The following is a 14,837-nucleotide window of genomic DNA, read 5'->3' on the forward strand; positions in this document are numbered from 1 at the left end:
CAGAATCTCCAGTATCGTAACCAGTGACTGACAGGCTTGCAGATAGAGAGATACACTCTAGGCAGCTTCTTACACATGTCCCCAGCACTGGACAAGCATTCCCATATGCTTTCAGATATGCAGCTGGAGGTTCAGAGTAAATCCAGGCTTGGTTCTGGTCTCATCTCTTGTCTTCAGACTTTACCCACTGCTAGTATTTGCTAATGCATCTATCTCAAACTGCACACAAGTCACTGGGAATCCTCCTAGCTAAACTACAGTCTGACTCCGCCAGTCAGGGAAGAAGGCTAAGATTCTGCCTCATTTTAACAAGCTCCCAAGTGGTATAGTGTTGACAACAGACCACACTTCCAGGTTATCTGGCTTAAGCCTCAAAAGCCTGGACTTGTGCACTCTAAGGAGTAAGGCAGCAGGATCCTCTGACCTGTTGGGATGGAGTCCTCCCCAGGCCTCGGTGCAACAGTAACAAAGAAAACTACTCCAGAGACACAACTGCCTTAGATCTGCCTTTTCTCTTCTACTTAGCCTTATGCTGCTACCTATTGGACTACTAAGACACATGCTGCATTTTTCTCATGTAAGAATTCATGAGATTCTAATCCTCTTGGTTCATTACTCTCTATGTTGCTTTTGAAACAGAACTCTACCACCAAGCGGACAGTACAAACTCAATTTATATAATGTTCATCTCCTTCCAAGTCCATCCTCCAAACTCACCATTAGAAAGGCTATTAATTTCAATCTAGTATACAGCCCCAGCCAAACGCACTCCAAGAACATAGAATACCTCAAGAGATAAGCTATATTGAAGAATCTTTTTCTAAGCAGGGCATGGTGTTTCATGCCTTCAATCCCTGCACCCAGAAGCAGGAGGATTTCTAAGTTTACCAGACTAATCTACATAGTGAGCTCTAGGACAGCCAGGACCACACAAGGACCCTGTCCCCCACCCCAAAAATAGCAGGAGGCTGGCAAGGTGGCTCAGAGGTTTAGAGCACTGCTTGCTCTCCCAGAAGGTTCAATTCCTGGCACCCATAGGACAGTTCACGCCTGACTGTAACTCAAGTTCCAGGGGATCCAACATCCTCACACGTACATACATGCAGGCAAAACACCAATACACATAAAATAAAAATAAATTAATTTTTAAAAAGAAACTCCTGTTGAAAGAAAGAAGAGGAAGGAAGGAAGGAAGGAAGGAAGGAAGGAAGGAAGGAAGGAAGGAAGGAAGGAAGGGAGGGAGGGAGGGAGGGAGGGAGGGAGGGAGGGAGGAAGGAAGGAAGGAAGAGAGGGAGGAAGGAAGAGAGGGAGGAAGGAAGAGAGGGAGGCAAGGCAAGACAAGGAGAAACAGGCGAGGCAAAAAAGTAGCAGGAGTCCTCCACTCTGTGTCCACAGTGATGAGGTCACAGGTGCACACCACCACGCCTGGCTTTTGGTCTGCTCAGCTTAGGATCTGAACTCAGACCCCCAGAATTTCACAGCAAGAGCTTGACCCACCAACCTACTCCCCAGTCACCCCTTGGGTTTTATGCTTTCAGCTCTGGGATTTCTCTGTGTTTTCTTTTTATATGTTTTTGTACTATCCTCTATTTGGTGAGATACTATAGCACATTAATCCTCAGCACAGGGCTGTTTTAAAGTGGAGTGTTTGTCTAATAAACCAAACATCTGGGTGCCATAAGGACAGTTCCTATTGGCTGTTTTCTTCTCTTTAAAAAGATAATGCTCTCATTTCTAGGTGTGCTTCAGTTATTTTCAAAGACTAGACATTAAAAATAAAGTAATCTGTGGCTGGAGAGATGGCTTGGAGGTGAAGAGCTCTTACTGCTCTTGCAGAAGACCTGAGTTCATGTCCCAGCATCTAAAGTTCTACACACACACACACACACACACACACACACACACACACACACACACACACTTTAAAAATAAAGTTAAAATAATGTGAAAACGCTTGCACTCAGATCCCCGGCTCCATGTGCAGGACTTAGTGCCTTTTGTGAAGTCATTCTGTAAGACCTATACTCCTTGTCTCCGTGTCCTCTTTAGAAGTGCAGAGATCTTAAGTGAAGCCAGAGGTGAGGCTTCAGGATTATGTCCGCCCTTTTCTCAGCAGACTCTCTGTCCATCTGTCCACACAAGCAGCGACAGTGCCAGAAATAGGACAGCACTGTCCAAGAACACGTCCAGCACACAGAGCTCAGGCTACAGCTGCCCTTCTTCAGTTTCTTGTTCATCTGGTGTTTGCCACATTGATGGCTTCCACAAAGTAAAAATACTTGCCTACAACAACAATGGCCATTGGACAATGGTCTCCTCCCCATTTCTAGCACTGAATTAGAAATGCATCAAGCTTATATAGTGTGTTTTGCCTGGGTTGCTTTGTGCTTGGTTTGCTTTTGAGACAGGGTCTTCTTATGTCACCTGAGTTGACTCTGAACTTCCTGCCTCAGCCTCCCGTGTACTGGCATCACATGTGTGACATGTGTGTGCAGAGAGAGAGTTTCAGACTCACTCTTCATCATCTGGTGGCTGACAGGCTTCCCTGAAGCTTGTCATTGTTGTTTCTAATAGTGGCTGGAAAGTACTGGGAGGAACTAGAACAAATCAGAATGCCACAGAGTTCACTCTTCATAGAGACGCAGCCAATTTTTTCTTGAATAAAATATCCCTGAGATACTAAAAGCCAGAGAGGAAGGAAGACAAAGAAATCTGTTCCATAATTTAGTAAACATTTACATTTATATGGTAACAAATTTATCCCCATACAATATTAATTAACATCTTAGTATCACAAATAGATAGGAAGTAAGGACGGAAGGAATATGGATAGATAGATAGATAGATGATAGATAGATAGATAGATAGATAGATAGATAGATAGATAGATAGATGATAGATAGATAGATAGATAGATAGATAGATAGATAGATAGATATGGAACTCTGGTCATTTTAGGATCTGCATGTTTGGAGACATCTACTCGCCACAGAGCTGAGCTGTGCTTGTGGAAGACAATGAAGCAGGAGAGAGCATTCCCGAGCCACTCCTGCACTTCCTGTCCAGTTCAGTTGCCTCTTTAATTCCTAATGCACTGAAGAACTAGCCTCAGCCCTCTCTGCCTCCCTTCAGGATGTGCAAATGGCTTTACTATGGTGAGTCAAGGCTCCTGGTTACTGCCTGTTATTCTGGAACACTCACAGCATCCATCCCCTAAGTCTAAGCCAAGTAACCAACTAGACAAAAGAAAGCAGCAGGGAGAGAGCAAGGTGGCACATGGGGACCTTTTAGTGTGGCTGACCTAAGGTCTGTCCCGAATGAGCACAGAAGGTAACATAACTGAGGGGCCATCTTCCCCCAGAGCTCAGTTGCTCTCCTGGATAAAAGCCCTGGAGGGCTTCTTGGGTTCTCCCCGGCAGAGCTACAGTTTGCTTCAAAGCTATGCACGGTGCTCCCTCTGCTGGCTCTGACATAGCCCGACTACAGCTTAAAGCAACTACAGTGAAATAAATGCCAGCACTGGGTGACCCTCAGCACTGCTTGCCACGTCTCTTACATTTGACTATACTTCCCGGCAAAGATGGAACTCAACCTTTTCTCTAGCTTTTTAAATGGTGTTAGGGGAGGTTGATAAATCACTGTACTTTTAAAGCATTCATTCCACACCTAAGCCTACACGTAACCCCAAAAGCAGGATAAAACCTGGATTTCTACCTTCATTTCCTTTACCTTGGGTCACCTGCTTACCTCTGTACATAGACTCAAGCAGCGTCTGCCTAAAACCCAGGCACACCTAACCTATTGCACTCCCTTTCACACCTGTCTTTGTTACGGTTACTGTTGCTGTGATGAAACACCATGCAAAGCAATTTGGAGGCTGGTGGCATTTCACTCACAGTTCCATGTAACAGTTCATCATCAAAGCAGTGAGGCCAGGAAATCCAACAGGGTAGGAACCTGGAGGCAGAAGCTGACACCGAGATCCAAGGAGGGGTGCTGCTTCCTGGCTTGCTTCCCATGGCTTGCTCAGCCTGCCTTAGAGAGCTCTAAGGTGTGATACCGCCCACAATGGACTGGGCATTCCCCCATCAATCACTGATTTTTAAAAAATGCCCTACAGGCTTGCCTACAGCCCATTCCCATAATGGTATTTTTTTAATTATTTTTTTATTTAAGAAATTCAGGAACAGAACAGGTATTTGTTATGGAAAAGCAGGAAACAGTTTTTATCCACTAATACTTATTTTAAAGTATTTCATTGTAAATGGCATCTTACCAGTTACTTTCTTCAACACTATGTCATTCTGGGATGGCTGGAGCATCTAAACATTGGCCCTTCGCTGTTGACCACCCCAACAGTGAGGCTATGTCTAGGGGGATTGAAGGGAATGCCAAAGATCCGAGGAGGGTGACCAGAGGACTAGGAGTTTGCATTCGGAGTGCTGCAAAGCACTCCTCTTTCTTATTATTAAAGCAACAAAACATGATTGACTTTTACAGTTAGCTTAAGCACTGCAAGCACCTCAAAGGAACACACCTGGTATTCTACCTTAGGAATACAATCTTGGTCCTGCTAAAAAGCCAAGACTCTCTCTCCCACAAAGATAGTGTGAGCACGTCAAGGCATCGCTTCCAGTCCTCACTTCCAAGTGCATTCACTTATCATAGTTCATGCAAGTCTTTCAAGAAGGCTACCTTGTTTGAAGACCATTCTGCTCTCTGCCCTAGCCTTAGTTCACATTAAGTTCACAACTTTCTTAAGCTCCCACACTGCACATGCCACATGTGACACTACACATGCCACATGTGACACTACACATGCCACGTGTGACACTACACATGCCATGTGTGACACTATACATGCCACATTCGACACTATACATGCCACATGTAACATTACACCTGCCACACTCAACACTATACATGCCACATGTAGTACTACATATGTCACGTGTAACACTACACAAGTCACATGCTCTGCACCTCTTCTCTGTCCTCCTTTAAAGCTGTCTCTGGCAGTCCATGCACAGCACAGTAGAGATACCATAGCACTACCATGTCCCTTCTGTCTGGACCAGTGCCATGTTCGACAAAACCATGGACAAGATCCTCCCGGAAGCTCTGGGCAGTCTACGAGTTTTATAACTTCAAGAGTGGGGACTGAAGGAATTGCACAAATATTGATATATTTGTTTTGTTTTCAGTACATCCCAACTGCAGTTTCTCCTCCCTCCATCCCTCCCAGTCCTCACTCCACCTTCCCTCTCCCCTAGATCCACTCCTCCTCCATTCCCCTTTAAGAAAAAAAAAAGGGGGGGGGACCTCCCAGGAATATCAAGATAGAATACAACTAGGCACAAACCCTCATATCAAAGCTGGGAGACCCAGTAGGACAAAAAGAGTCCCAAGGATAGATGAGAGTCAGAGACACCCCCCACTCCCTCTGTTAGGAGTCCCACACACTGGAATGAGAAAGGAGTCAGAAAGAAAAGACACCAGCTAGTTTTATGTCAACTTGACACAAGCTAGAGTCATTTGGAAAGGAGAACCTCAACTGAGAAAATGTCCACCCCAGCCTGGCTTGTGGTCCTGCCTGTGCTGCATTCTCCTAACAGACTATGGATATCAGAGGGCCCAGATCACTGTTGATAGTGAGACCCCCAACTGGTAGTCCTGGGTGCTCTAAGAAGGCAGAGTGTGATGGACCAGCCTGACTCCATCGTGAGATTAGAAGTCACCATATTACAAGGTCAACATACGTCCATTCCTGTTTTCTGTAAAACTTAAGTCTGACCATGTCTTGAGCCATCTTCTGAAATTCGACAGTCTTCACACCCCTATATTCTGGCCATACCTGACCTTCACCCTGATGATAAGCTATTCTGACAAATAATTTTGAGATGTTATGCCAAGTTCCTGCATAATTGAAAACCCTTGGAATGGCCCTGCCTAGTCTTGCAGGTTTTGAGCTATATAAGCCTCACTTTCTCCTGTTTTCTCCTATTCTCTAAACCCCACTGTAGGCAGATAGCCCTTTCTGGAAGAAAATAAAGCTTGCTTAATTTGACTAAAACATTTGGGTCCGTGGTCTCTACTCTCATTTTGTGGGATTAGCAGGTGAACAAGCCATAAGGACAAGCCACTCTGCAGCATTCTTCCATGGCCTCTGCATCAGTTCTATCTCCCAGGTTCCAGCCTTGAGTGCCTGCTGTGACCTCCCTGAATGACAGATTACAAGCTGTAAGGCAAAATAAGCCATCTCTTCCCCTAAGTTACTTTGGTCATGGTATCTCATTACAGCAAAAGAAACCCTAAGATAGAAAGTCTAACCCAAAGGAAGGGCACATAAAACTATATGGAAGCCTACATTCTCACAACCCAATTTTTTAAAATTGGAGGGATGGCAGGATACATAGAAAATTTTAAAGTAGGGAGGGATGCTAGTGTTTAAAGGCGTTGGCAGGGGTGAGATGGGATAGGACAGGAGAGTGTTACCATTAACTGTCGACATGGCGTGGCCTAGAATCTCCTGAGAAGGAGTTTCAAGTGAGTCTTCATCAGGTTGGTCTGTGGGAATGTCTATAAGGAGTTTTATTAATTGATAACTGATGTAGGAGGCCCAGCCCACTGTGGTTTATTTCCTGGGCAGATGGTCCTGGAATCTATAAGAAAGTTAGCTGACAAAGACACCATGCACTTCAGGAACGACACCCAGGGACCCCTGAGCTGGAGCTGACCTGAATTTTCAGTCCTTGAGGACTGCTCTCATGGTGCCAGATGGTGTCATGCAAGCTTCCAAAGGGAGGAAGCAGCCAGCAGTCCCTCCCTCCAGCTATGATGCCTAGGAAGCACATGTATGACCTGCATGATGGGATAATGCTAAGGGTGCAGGGGTGGATGCTTAGCTTGGCAATAACCAAGAGCTGTCTAATTAGACTTAAGACCCACTCAACAGGAGACAGAGCCTGCCTGGGCCTGAAATCTTAGCTAACTGCTCAGTGCTAGTGAGGTCGTGGTTATTAGCAGAGAATCTACAACCTCTGGTTTACTAGACCATCAGAATACCTAACAACATTCTATAAACATTGCCTCAATACCCATAAATAAGTGTAGTATAGTCCCCACCCCTCATCAAGGAACTGTCACTTTGTAACAAAGAGATCACTACAGAAAACCACAATTAATCAAGTTGTGGAGTCCAGCCCCAATGGATACCTTCTGTAAAACACTCTCACGGAACCTAAGGCTAAGGGGATATTGTGGAAGAAGAAGGATTTTAAGATCCAGAAGATGAGGGAGTTTGCTGTGAGATGGTGTCTCCTAGTAACTTCAAAGACTGCACCCAGAAAGTCTCACCCACGTGACTGGACAAAGACGAGCTGAGCAAGGACGACACCAATGGGCATGCCAACGTGGGTCGGGAAAAGCCCGTGAGCCCTCATCCTTACATGAAGAACTCAGGACAACCGAGGGAGGCTGGGAACAGTAGCAGGGAAGGACACACCCACTGACTGTCCAACGCCCAACAGCCATCTCTGAAAGCATACATACAAGGAACACTATATAGAGTGAGCAGGTTATATTTAGGAATATATATATGTACATGCATGCAATGTATGCATGCAATAACAATTAGTGAAATAAGCCATGGATTTGGAGGAGAGGGGCATATGGGAGGGTTTGGAAGAGGGAAGGGGAGAAAAGAGAAGGGAGAAACGCTATGCTATAATTATTATAATCTCAAAATACTAGAAAAAGGAAGCAAACAAGCTGAGCTGTAACCTCACAGCAAGGCCCTGTTGCTGAAGGAACATTTACGTATGTTATTAAACATGGAAAAACCAGACTGATGCCCACATACAAGATCTGCCCCACTGACTAGCACTCATAGTGCTGGGAAGTAATTCGCACACTACTGGAGGGGAAAAGTAATAGCTGATTTCACAAAGCTACAAACCATAAAACCTACAACAGAGTCCAGAACCTGCAAGATGTACTGATGTAGCACAAATGATATGGTAGTGACCAACTTTTAGATTTATTTTATGCGCATGGGTAGTGTGTGTGTGTGTGTGTGTGTGTGTGTGTGTGCATGTAATCTATGTGTCTTGTGCCACAAAGGTCAGAAGAGAACGTCATATCCCCTGGATCAGATGATATGAACCACCATGTGGATACTGAGAATTTAACCGAGGTCCTATGCAAGAGCAACACATGCTCTTAACCACTGAGCCAATGCTACAACTCCAAAGATATATTCATTTGATGAGTATTTTGGCTGCATGTATGTCTGTGTACCACATGATGCCTGGAACCCACAGAAGTCAGATGTTAGATACCTTGAAACTGGAGTTATGCATGGTTGTAAGCAGCTATGTACGTGCTAGGAACTGAACCCTGGTCATCTGCAAGATCAGCCAATGCTCTTACCAATGAACCATCTCTCCAGCCCTCCAACTACTTTTTGATTAGATTTAAGTCCCGCTTCATGAAATGGAACTCATATATGACACTAAAAGTGGCCAAGAACCTGGGTTTGGATAGGTCATGGGCCTAGGGGAAACATACTACCATAAAATGACCTCTAAGGACAAATTGTTATGCCCACCGAGCAGAGCGCTGCTCAACCTCGTCAGAGAAGCTTTTTCTTACAGTAGATGATAATTAACACAGAGAACCCCAACTGGGCAGTCAGAGAGTGAGACTTTGGAGCCCTTACGCCCCTAATGGGGTCCTTTCAATGCTGTGAACATTTTTGTCACCGCAAACTGTAACCAGCATTTGTTCAGCGTATGCTGCTCTGTGAGTAGTTACAGAACAACTCAGAGATGGTCTTCATGCTCACAAAACCAAATGCAGGCTGTGCACAAGAGGTTCCTCCAATGCTTGCTTAAATTTAAGTGTGCTGCATGCGTGCATGGTGTGTGTGTGTGTGTGTGTGTGTGTGTGTGTGTGTGTGTGTGTGATGTGCGTGCACATGTAGATGTGTCTTCCAAGGTTGCGCTCCACATTTTTTGAAACCAAGACTCACCAGACCTAAAGCTTATCAATTCAGGTAGGCCAATGAGCTACTAGGATACACCTGTCTCCACCACCACTCCACTTCTCAAAGGGGATTACATGCTCCAACCACCATGCCTTTTTTACTTCTTTTTTTTTTTTTTTTTTTTTTTTTTAGCGTGAGTTCTGGGGATTCGAACTCAGACCTCCGGGGTCTTTGCCTACTACCCCCAGCTTCGCAGCCCTAGATTGTGACTGATTCACACGTAGATGAGGCCTGGGCAGTTAAACAGCTCTTAAATGGTTTTCCAGACTACCCGGAGCACAGAGAGACCTCAGGAATCCCAAGCATGTGCGAGGACCTCGCCTAGCAAACTCACAGGCTCTGCGGGACCCACAGATGGCCCCGCCTCCTCCCCTGCCAATCAACCGTCCCTCGCGCCTGCGCGGAGCGGCGGTCCAACTGTAGCGGGCGGTTAGAAGGCGGTCCGCTTCTCTCACTGGCCTGCTGGTTATGACGATCACCTACAGCTGCGTTGCTAATGGCCGAGCGGTCCTGGCGGAGCTGGCCTTGACCGGCGGCGCCTATCAGGTACCTGAGGCTCACGCCTCGGCGTCTGAGGGTTCGGTTCCTCGAGGCTGGCGCACGCCTGGCCTCCCCTCAGGGCGCGGGGCGACCTGGAAGGACTCAGGGACCGGGAGTCCCCGCCCCCTCCAGAAGCGCTGCCTCCGAGGCGGGAGTGGGACTGCGCCTGCGCCACCCAGGGGTTGGGGCTCGTACTGCCCGCGGCCGTCTGGCGGAGATTTATAGCCATCTCCAAGTTGATAGCCCCATTACAAGGAAATGACCTGCAGTTGAACACACTTAGTGAACGTGTAAGGGTCTCAAGACTACTTCAGTTGCAGGCAGTGAGGGCCACCTGACAGCGCAGTTTGGACTCTCAGCGCCCAGGGTGGGAGGGCCATGAATTTGATGTCAGCGTGGGCTATATAGACCCAGTCTTTAAAAAGTGAGAACACAAGATGTATCACAACGTTAGAGCGCTTGCCCAGAATGTGTGAGGCCCTGAGTTCAGTTCCCCAACACACACACACACCTAGAAATTGTCAGATGCCATCTAATATTCTATCTGAACCTTAGATCAGTTGTCCCAGGGGGTAGAAAAGGTTTCGCTGAAGATAGGCTGTAATGTACTCCTGTACAGAGGAACTACTCCTAGTTTAGCACAGTCTTGCGCGCCCTCGACTGGCCAGGAAGAACAACGCTGCAACAGGATCCTTCTGCACACGTTTATTGGGAGAGCTTGATTGTAGAGGCGAAAAGACTTTTTGCCCAGAGCTGGTGCTGCTTTTATAGGCCTAGGAGAGGCGTGTCTCATACCCTGATTGGTTATGCACTAAGCCTCATTTGCATGTTCCTCATCTGATTGGCTACTCTCTCTCAGTACCTCACTGAGCCTCATTATCATCTCATTTGCATGTCTCACATCCGATTGGTTATACTCTCAGTACCTTACAGAACCTCATTATCATGCCTGGGCCAGGCAGTGTTTTTGCAAAAAACTTTACTGCATATGTACACATTGGTTGTTTGTCCAATCTTATGCATGGTGGCCAGCAGTAGTCAGTGCCACTCAGCAACGGCACATGTGGCTTCCCACATCTCCCCCTGTTTGTTTTAATAAAATGAGACTGGACTAGGCCTGTGCAATTATGCCCATCCGCCGTGGCTCCTGTTTTAGGTCATTCCTCTAATGTCACAGCCTTACCCGTCATAGGGTAACCCTATCGCCACCGGGCCCCATGTCTTAGGTTGGACTGTGCACGAGGAAAGTTGCCCGTCTCTGGATACCGCAGTGCTGTGTGACAATAACTGCTAAATGACCTAGGGCGAACTCTGCAAAAGAGGCCAGCCAAAAATTGAATTAGTGGGGAAATCATGATCACCCTATTGATGAGCAAGGGCTGATCAATGATCGTTGAGTCTCTCTCATCTAATCTCATGCTGACTAATTCTTGAGCATAGATAACCAAATTTCAGGGGAGGAGCCGTTTTCAATAGCTAAAAGTGCCTGAGTTACAATCACCTTGTCACGTTTTTGTTGGGTTCTGAATTTGCATACCAACCAGAGCATGAACGCCAGTCCACAGCATATGGCAGCACCAAACAAAATCACTCCCACCCATTCCTTAAAGTAAGAAAAAGCAGAGGTAAACCAAGAGGTAAAGTCTCCGAGGGTCACTGGTTCCACTCTGGTCCCATTAAGGTTCAGGATCTGCATCTGCAGTCTCGCCTGCAACCTCTCCAGCTCCTGCGACCAGTTCCCCTTCAGGTAATTCGATAGGTCTGTACTTTTAATAAAAGAATTATTAATATACTTATTGGGAGTAATGCACACATGCGATGTGGATGCCACACAACTCATTTGTATGACATCCATCATCCGTTCCATATTATGTTGTAAAATATCCACTCTCTGATTCACTAGCATTAACCCTGAGGCGATATGAGAATCCACCTTTTGCAGGGTAAGCAATGCTTCAGAGGATTTTTCTGCTATCTGACTTATGGTGTCAGCAGTATTAACTTGATGGGCCATAGCAGTTCCTGCGGTAACTGCTGATGCCGCGGACATCACAATGGCTGTAATAATGGCAGCTGTGATTCCAAAACCTCTCTTTTGCCGAATAAGACTCGTTATTGGGAACTTCTCTGGATCTGCCTCAACAGGCACAGGGACAAAGATTGGTAGATGAACCACTAAGGCTAAGAATTTGGTTCCATTCCAGCATTGCGTCAAAAAACAAGTGACATTTGTACAATCTAACCATTCTGTATTATTTTGAAATTCCGCCAATATAAAGAAAAATGGAGGATTGACACAAACTTCTACTGGAGAAGTAGTCATATTTCTGATAATTCTATTAGTTGTCACATTATCTAAATGAGTAGAGGTATTGGAAAGAGTGGCAGAAACATTCAATATCTCATGAAAGGTTCCAGTCAGCAATGCAAAGGCTGACAGACTGGTACTAGCACCTGCCTCATTGCTTAAAATCCATTGGTAATATGGCCAAATATTCTTTCCCTGTAGCATCTCCTTTATCGTTCATTATAGCAAAATCTAGTGGGGGTGACAAAACGAAACCCTTTGCTATTTCTTTCCGAGGGAAAATTTTTGATTGACAAGGTGAAAAAACTATAGGAAATGCGAGGTCCGGATGACACCAAGGCATGCTGCGTATAGCAGTAGCATTGCCAACAGGCCATCGTGATCTTTTGGGAATGGTCACCTTTCCCTTTATCATAATAGTGGTGATGTTTATAGGTGAAATTATATTATTTTCAACATCACCTGAGCCTGATTGCGCTCCTTGAGCAACTTGTGTTAAAGCATTAAACAACACTCCAGAGCTCCCCTTATTTTGGCTAATGGGATCTGCCCAATTAGAGATAATCTTTTTCTTTAAAAATATACAGGGTGTAAAAGGTTTATCCACATTATGCACAAAGCATAGTGTATAATTCAAATGAAAACTAGTACTATTATACACCCGTGGCTCTTGAGGAGTTTGTCGTGCACAAGGCGCATCCAAATAACATTCCGTTGCAAAAAATAAAGGTAAGGTAGAAGAATTGGAATGTACCGGTAAAGGTACTGGCCATGATCTTACTATGGCCCACAAAGGTATACTTATCCCGGTCTCAATCATCAGGAGCAGGAGAATCATCTTGGGGTTCATCTTGCTCTTTCACGGTCCTTGTCAGTCGCGTCAGGACCCAAAGTGGATTTTCTTCACCCTGTGGGAAAATACAAATAGCTCCCCGGGATCTGATTAAAATAGGATCCGGGCCATACCATTTATTATCAAGGACATTTTTCCATTTGACCATTTCATTGGGCGATTGAGGCCATTGTCCGTGCCTTTCAGCTGGTGATCTTCCAGCATCATCCAATTTTAAAAAATTAAGAGTAAATATTGTAAGGGATAGAGCCATCTTTGGCGTCATAGCCTCTATTCCCCCTTTCTGTTTTTGCAAATATTGTTTCAGAGTGCGATGGGCTCTCTCAATTATGCCTTGGCCCTGTGGATTATAGGGCAATCCAGTAATATGTTTTACTTGCATTTGTTTGCAAAATTGGCTAAATTTAGAAGAAGTATATGCAGGACCATTATCTGTCTTTAACACTAGGGGCTTGCCCCATGCAGCCCAAGCCTCTAAGCAGTGAGATATGACATGAACTGCTTTTTCCCCTGTCATGGGAGAGGCATGTAGGACACCAGAACTGGTATCGATGGATACATGTACATATTGTAATTTCCCAAAAGATGGGATATGCGTTACGTCCATTTGCCAAACATCTAGGGGTCGCAATCCGCGAGGATTAACACCCACGAAAGGTGCATTAACAAATTCTACACATTTACCACACTGTAAGACAATATTTCGGGCTTCTTTTCGTGTGAGCTTAAACTTTTGTCGTAATGTAGAAGCAGGGACATGATAAAGTTGATGAAAATTTTTTGCACTTTCTATAGAACTTTGTAATAGAAAAACCATGTCTCTGGTGGCTGAGTCAGCAATGGCATTTCCCTTAACCATAGGTCCAGGTAATGATGTATGTGCTCTAATATGTTGAATATAAAAGGGATGCTCACGCATCAAAATACAATTTTTTATTTTCATCAAAATTTCAGATACAGGACTGGACTGTTTAAAATTTCCGGCAGTCTCTAATGCTAGAACCGCATTAACTACATAAACAGAATCAGAGACAATATTTATGGGCATAGGAAATCTTTTAAAGACTTCTAAAACCACCAAACATTCTACCAATTGAGAGGCTCCTGGTGTAAATTGCAACCTTACAGCCTTTTCATTGATTACATAACTTCCAACTCCTGTTTTGGATCCATCTGTATAAATATCAATGGCTCCCTTTATAGGGGTATTAGCCGTTACCTTTGGAAATATTACTGGATGCAATAACATAAAAGGTAATAACGGATGTTTAGGATAATGATTATCAATTAAACCAGAATAACTGCATCTAAGAATGGCCCATTCATCTATAGTAGCACACAATATTTGCATTTGTGCGACAGTATACGGGACAATTATGCTATCAGGCATTTTTCCAAAGTGAGTGATTGAAGTTTTTATCCCTTTGTGGGCCATATTTGCTACCATGGTGGGATAATGCTCTATAGTTTTATTAGGGGATATATGTGGATGTATCCATACTAAAGGACCATTTTGCCATAACACAGCAGTTGGCAGATTGATGGTGCGTAATATGCATAGGCACAAAGGTTCTTGCTCATTTATACGAGTTAACTGTGCTGTTTGGATCGCCTTTTCCACTTTCCTAAGAACATCAGAAGCCTCAGGTGTTAATTGTCTCAATGAGGTAATATGTGAGTCTCCTTCTAAAATTTGAAATAAAGGTTTTAATTCCGAAGTAGGGATCTTTAAATAAGGTCTAATCCAATTTATATCTCCTAATAATTTTTGAAAATCATTTAGTGTCTTTAGATGGTCTTTTCTAATACTAATCTTTTGTGGGGTGACACATCGTAAAGTAATAGTGGCTCCTAGAAAATGACTAACATTAGACTGCTGTACCTTTTCTGGTGCAATACTCAAACCATTATTTTTTAAAGTTTCATTAAGCAAGCCATAAGCTTGCTGTATACTTTCTTCTTCAGGTCCACAAATTACAATGTCGTCCATATAGTGACAAATTTTTAAGGAGGGGAAACCATCCCTAACCGGTTGTAAAGCTTTTCCTACATATAACTGACATATGGTAGGGCTATTTGCCATTCCTTGG

General features: G+C 44.6%; 1 protein-coding gene across 4 annotated transcripts in view; it reads left to right on the plus strand.

Annotated features, from left to right (window-relative positions):
* The first annotated feature begins 9,428 nt into the window (after positions 1-9,428).
* The window catches only part of Vamp9 (vesicle-associated membrane protein 9), a 45,408-nt gene continuing 39,999 nt past the window's right edge, over positions 9,429-14,837 (plus strand). For 3 of the 4 annotated variants that reach the window (XM_030254960.1, XM_011249609.2, XM_011249608.2), the window contains exon 1: positions 9,429-9,592. Coding sequence is in view for 3 of the 4 variants with exons in the window: in XM_011249609.2 (XP_011247911.1) it covers positions 9,515-9,592 (78 nt within the window). In the remaining variant the exon portion in view is untranslated. The remainder of the gene's footprint in view (positions 9,593-14,837) is intronic. The other variant, NM_001378420.1, reaches the window with a different exon arrangement.

This window comes from Mus musculus, chromosome 5 (genome assembly GCF_000001635.26).
Source record: "Mus musculus strain C57BL/6J chromosome 5, GRCm38.p6 C57BL/6J".
Lineage (NCBI taxonomy): Eukaryota > Metazoa > Chordata > Mammalia > Rodentia > Muridae > Mus > Mus musculus.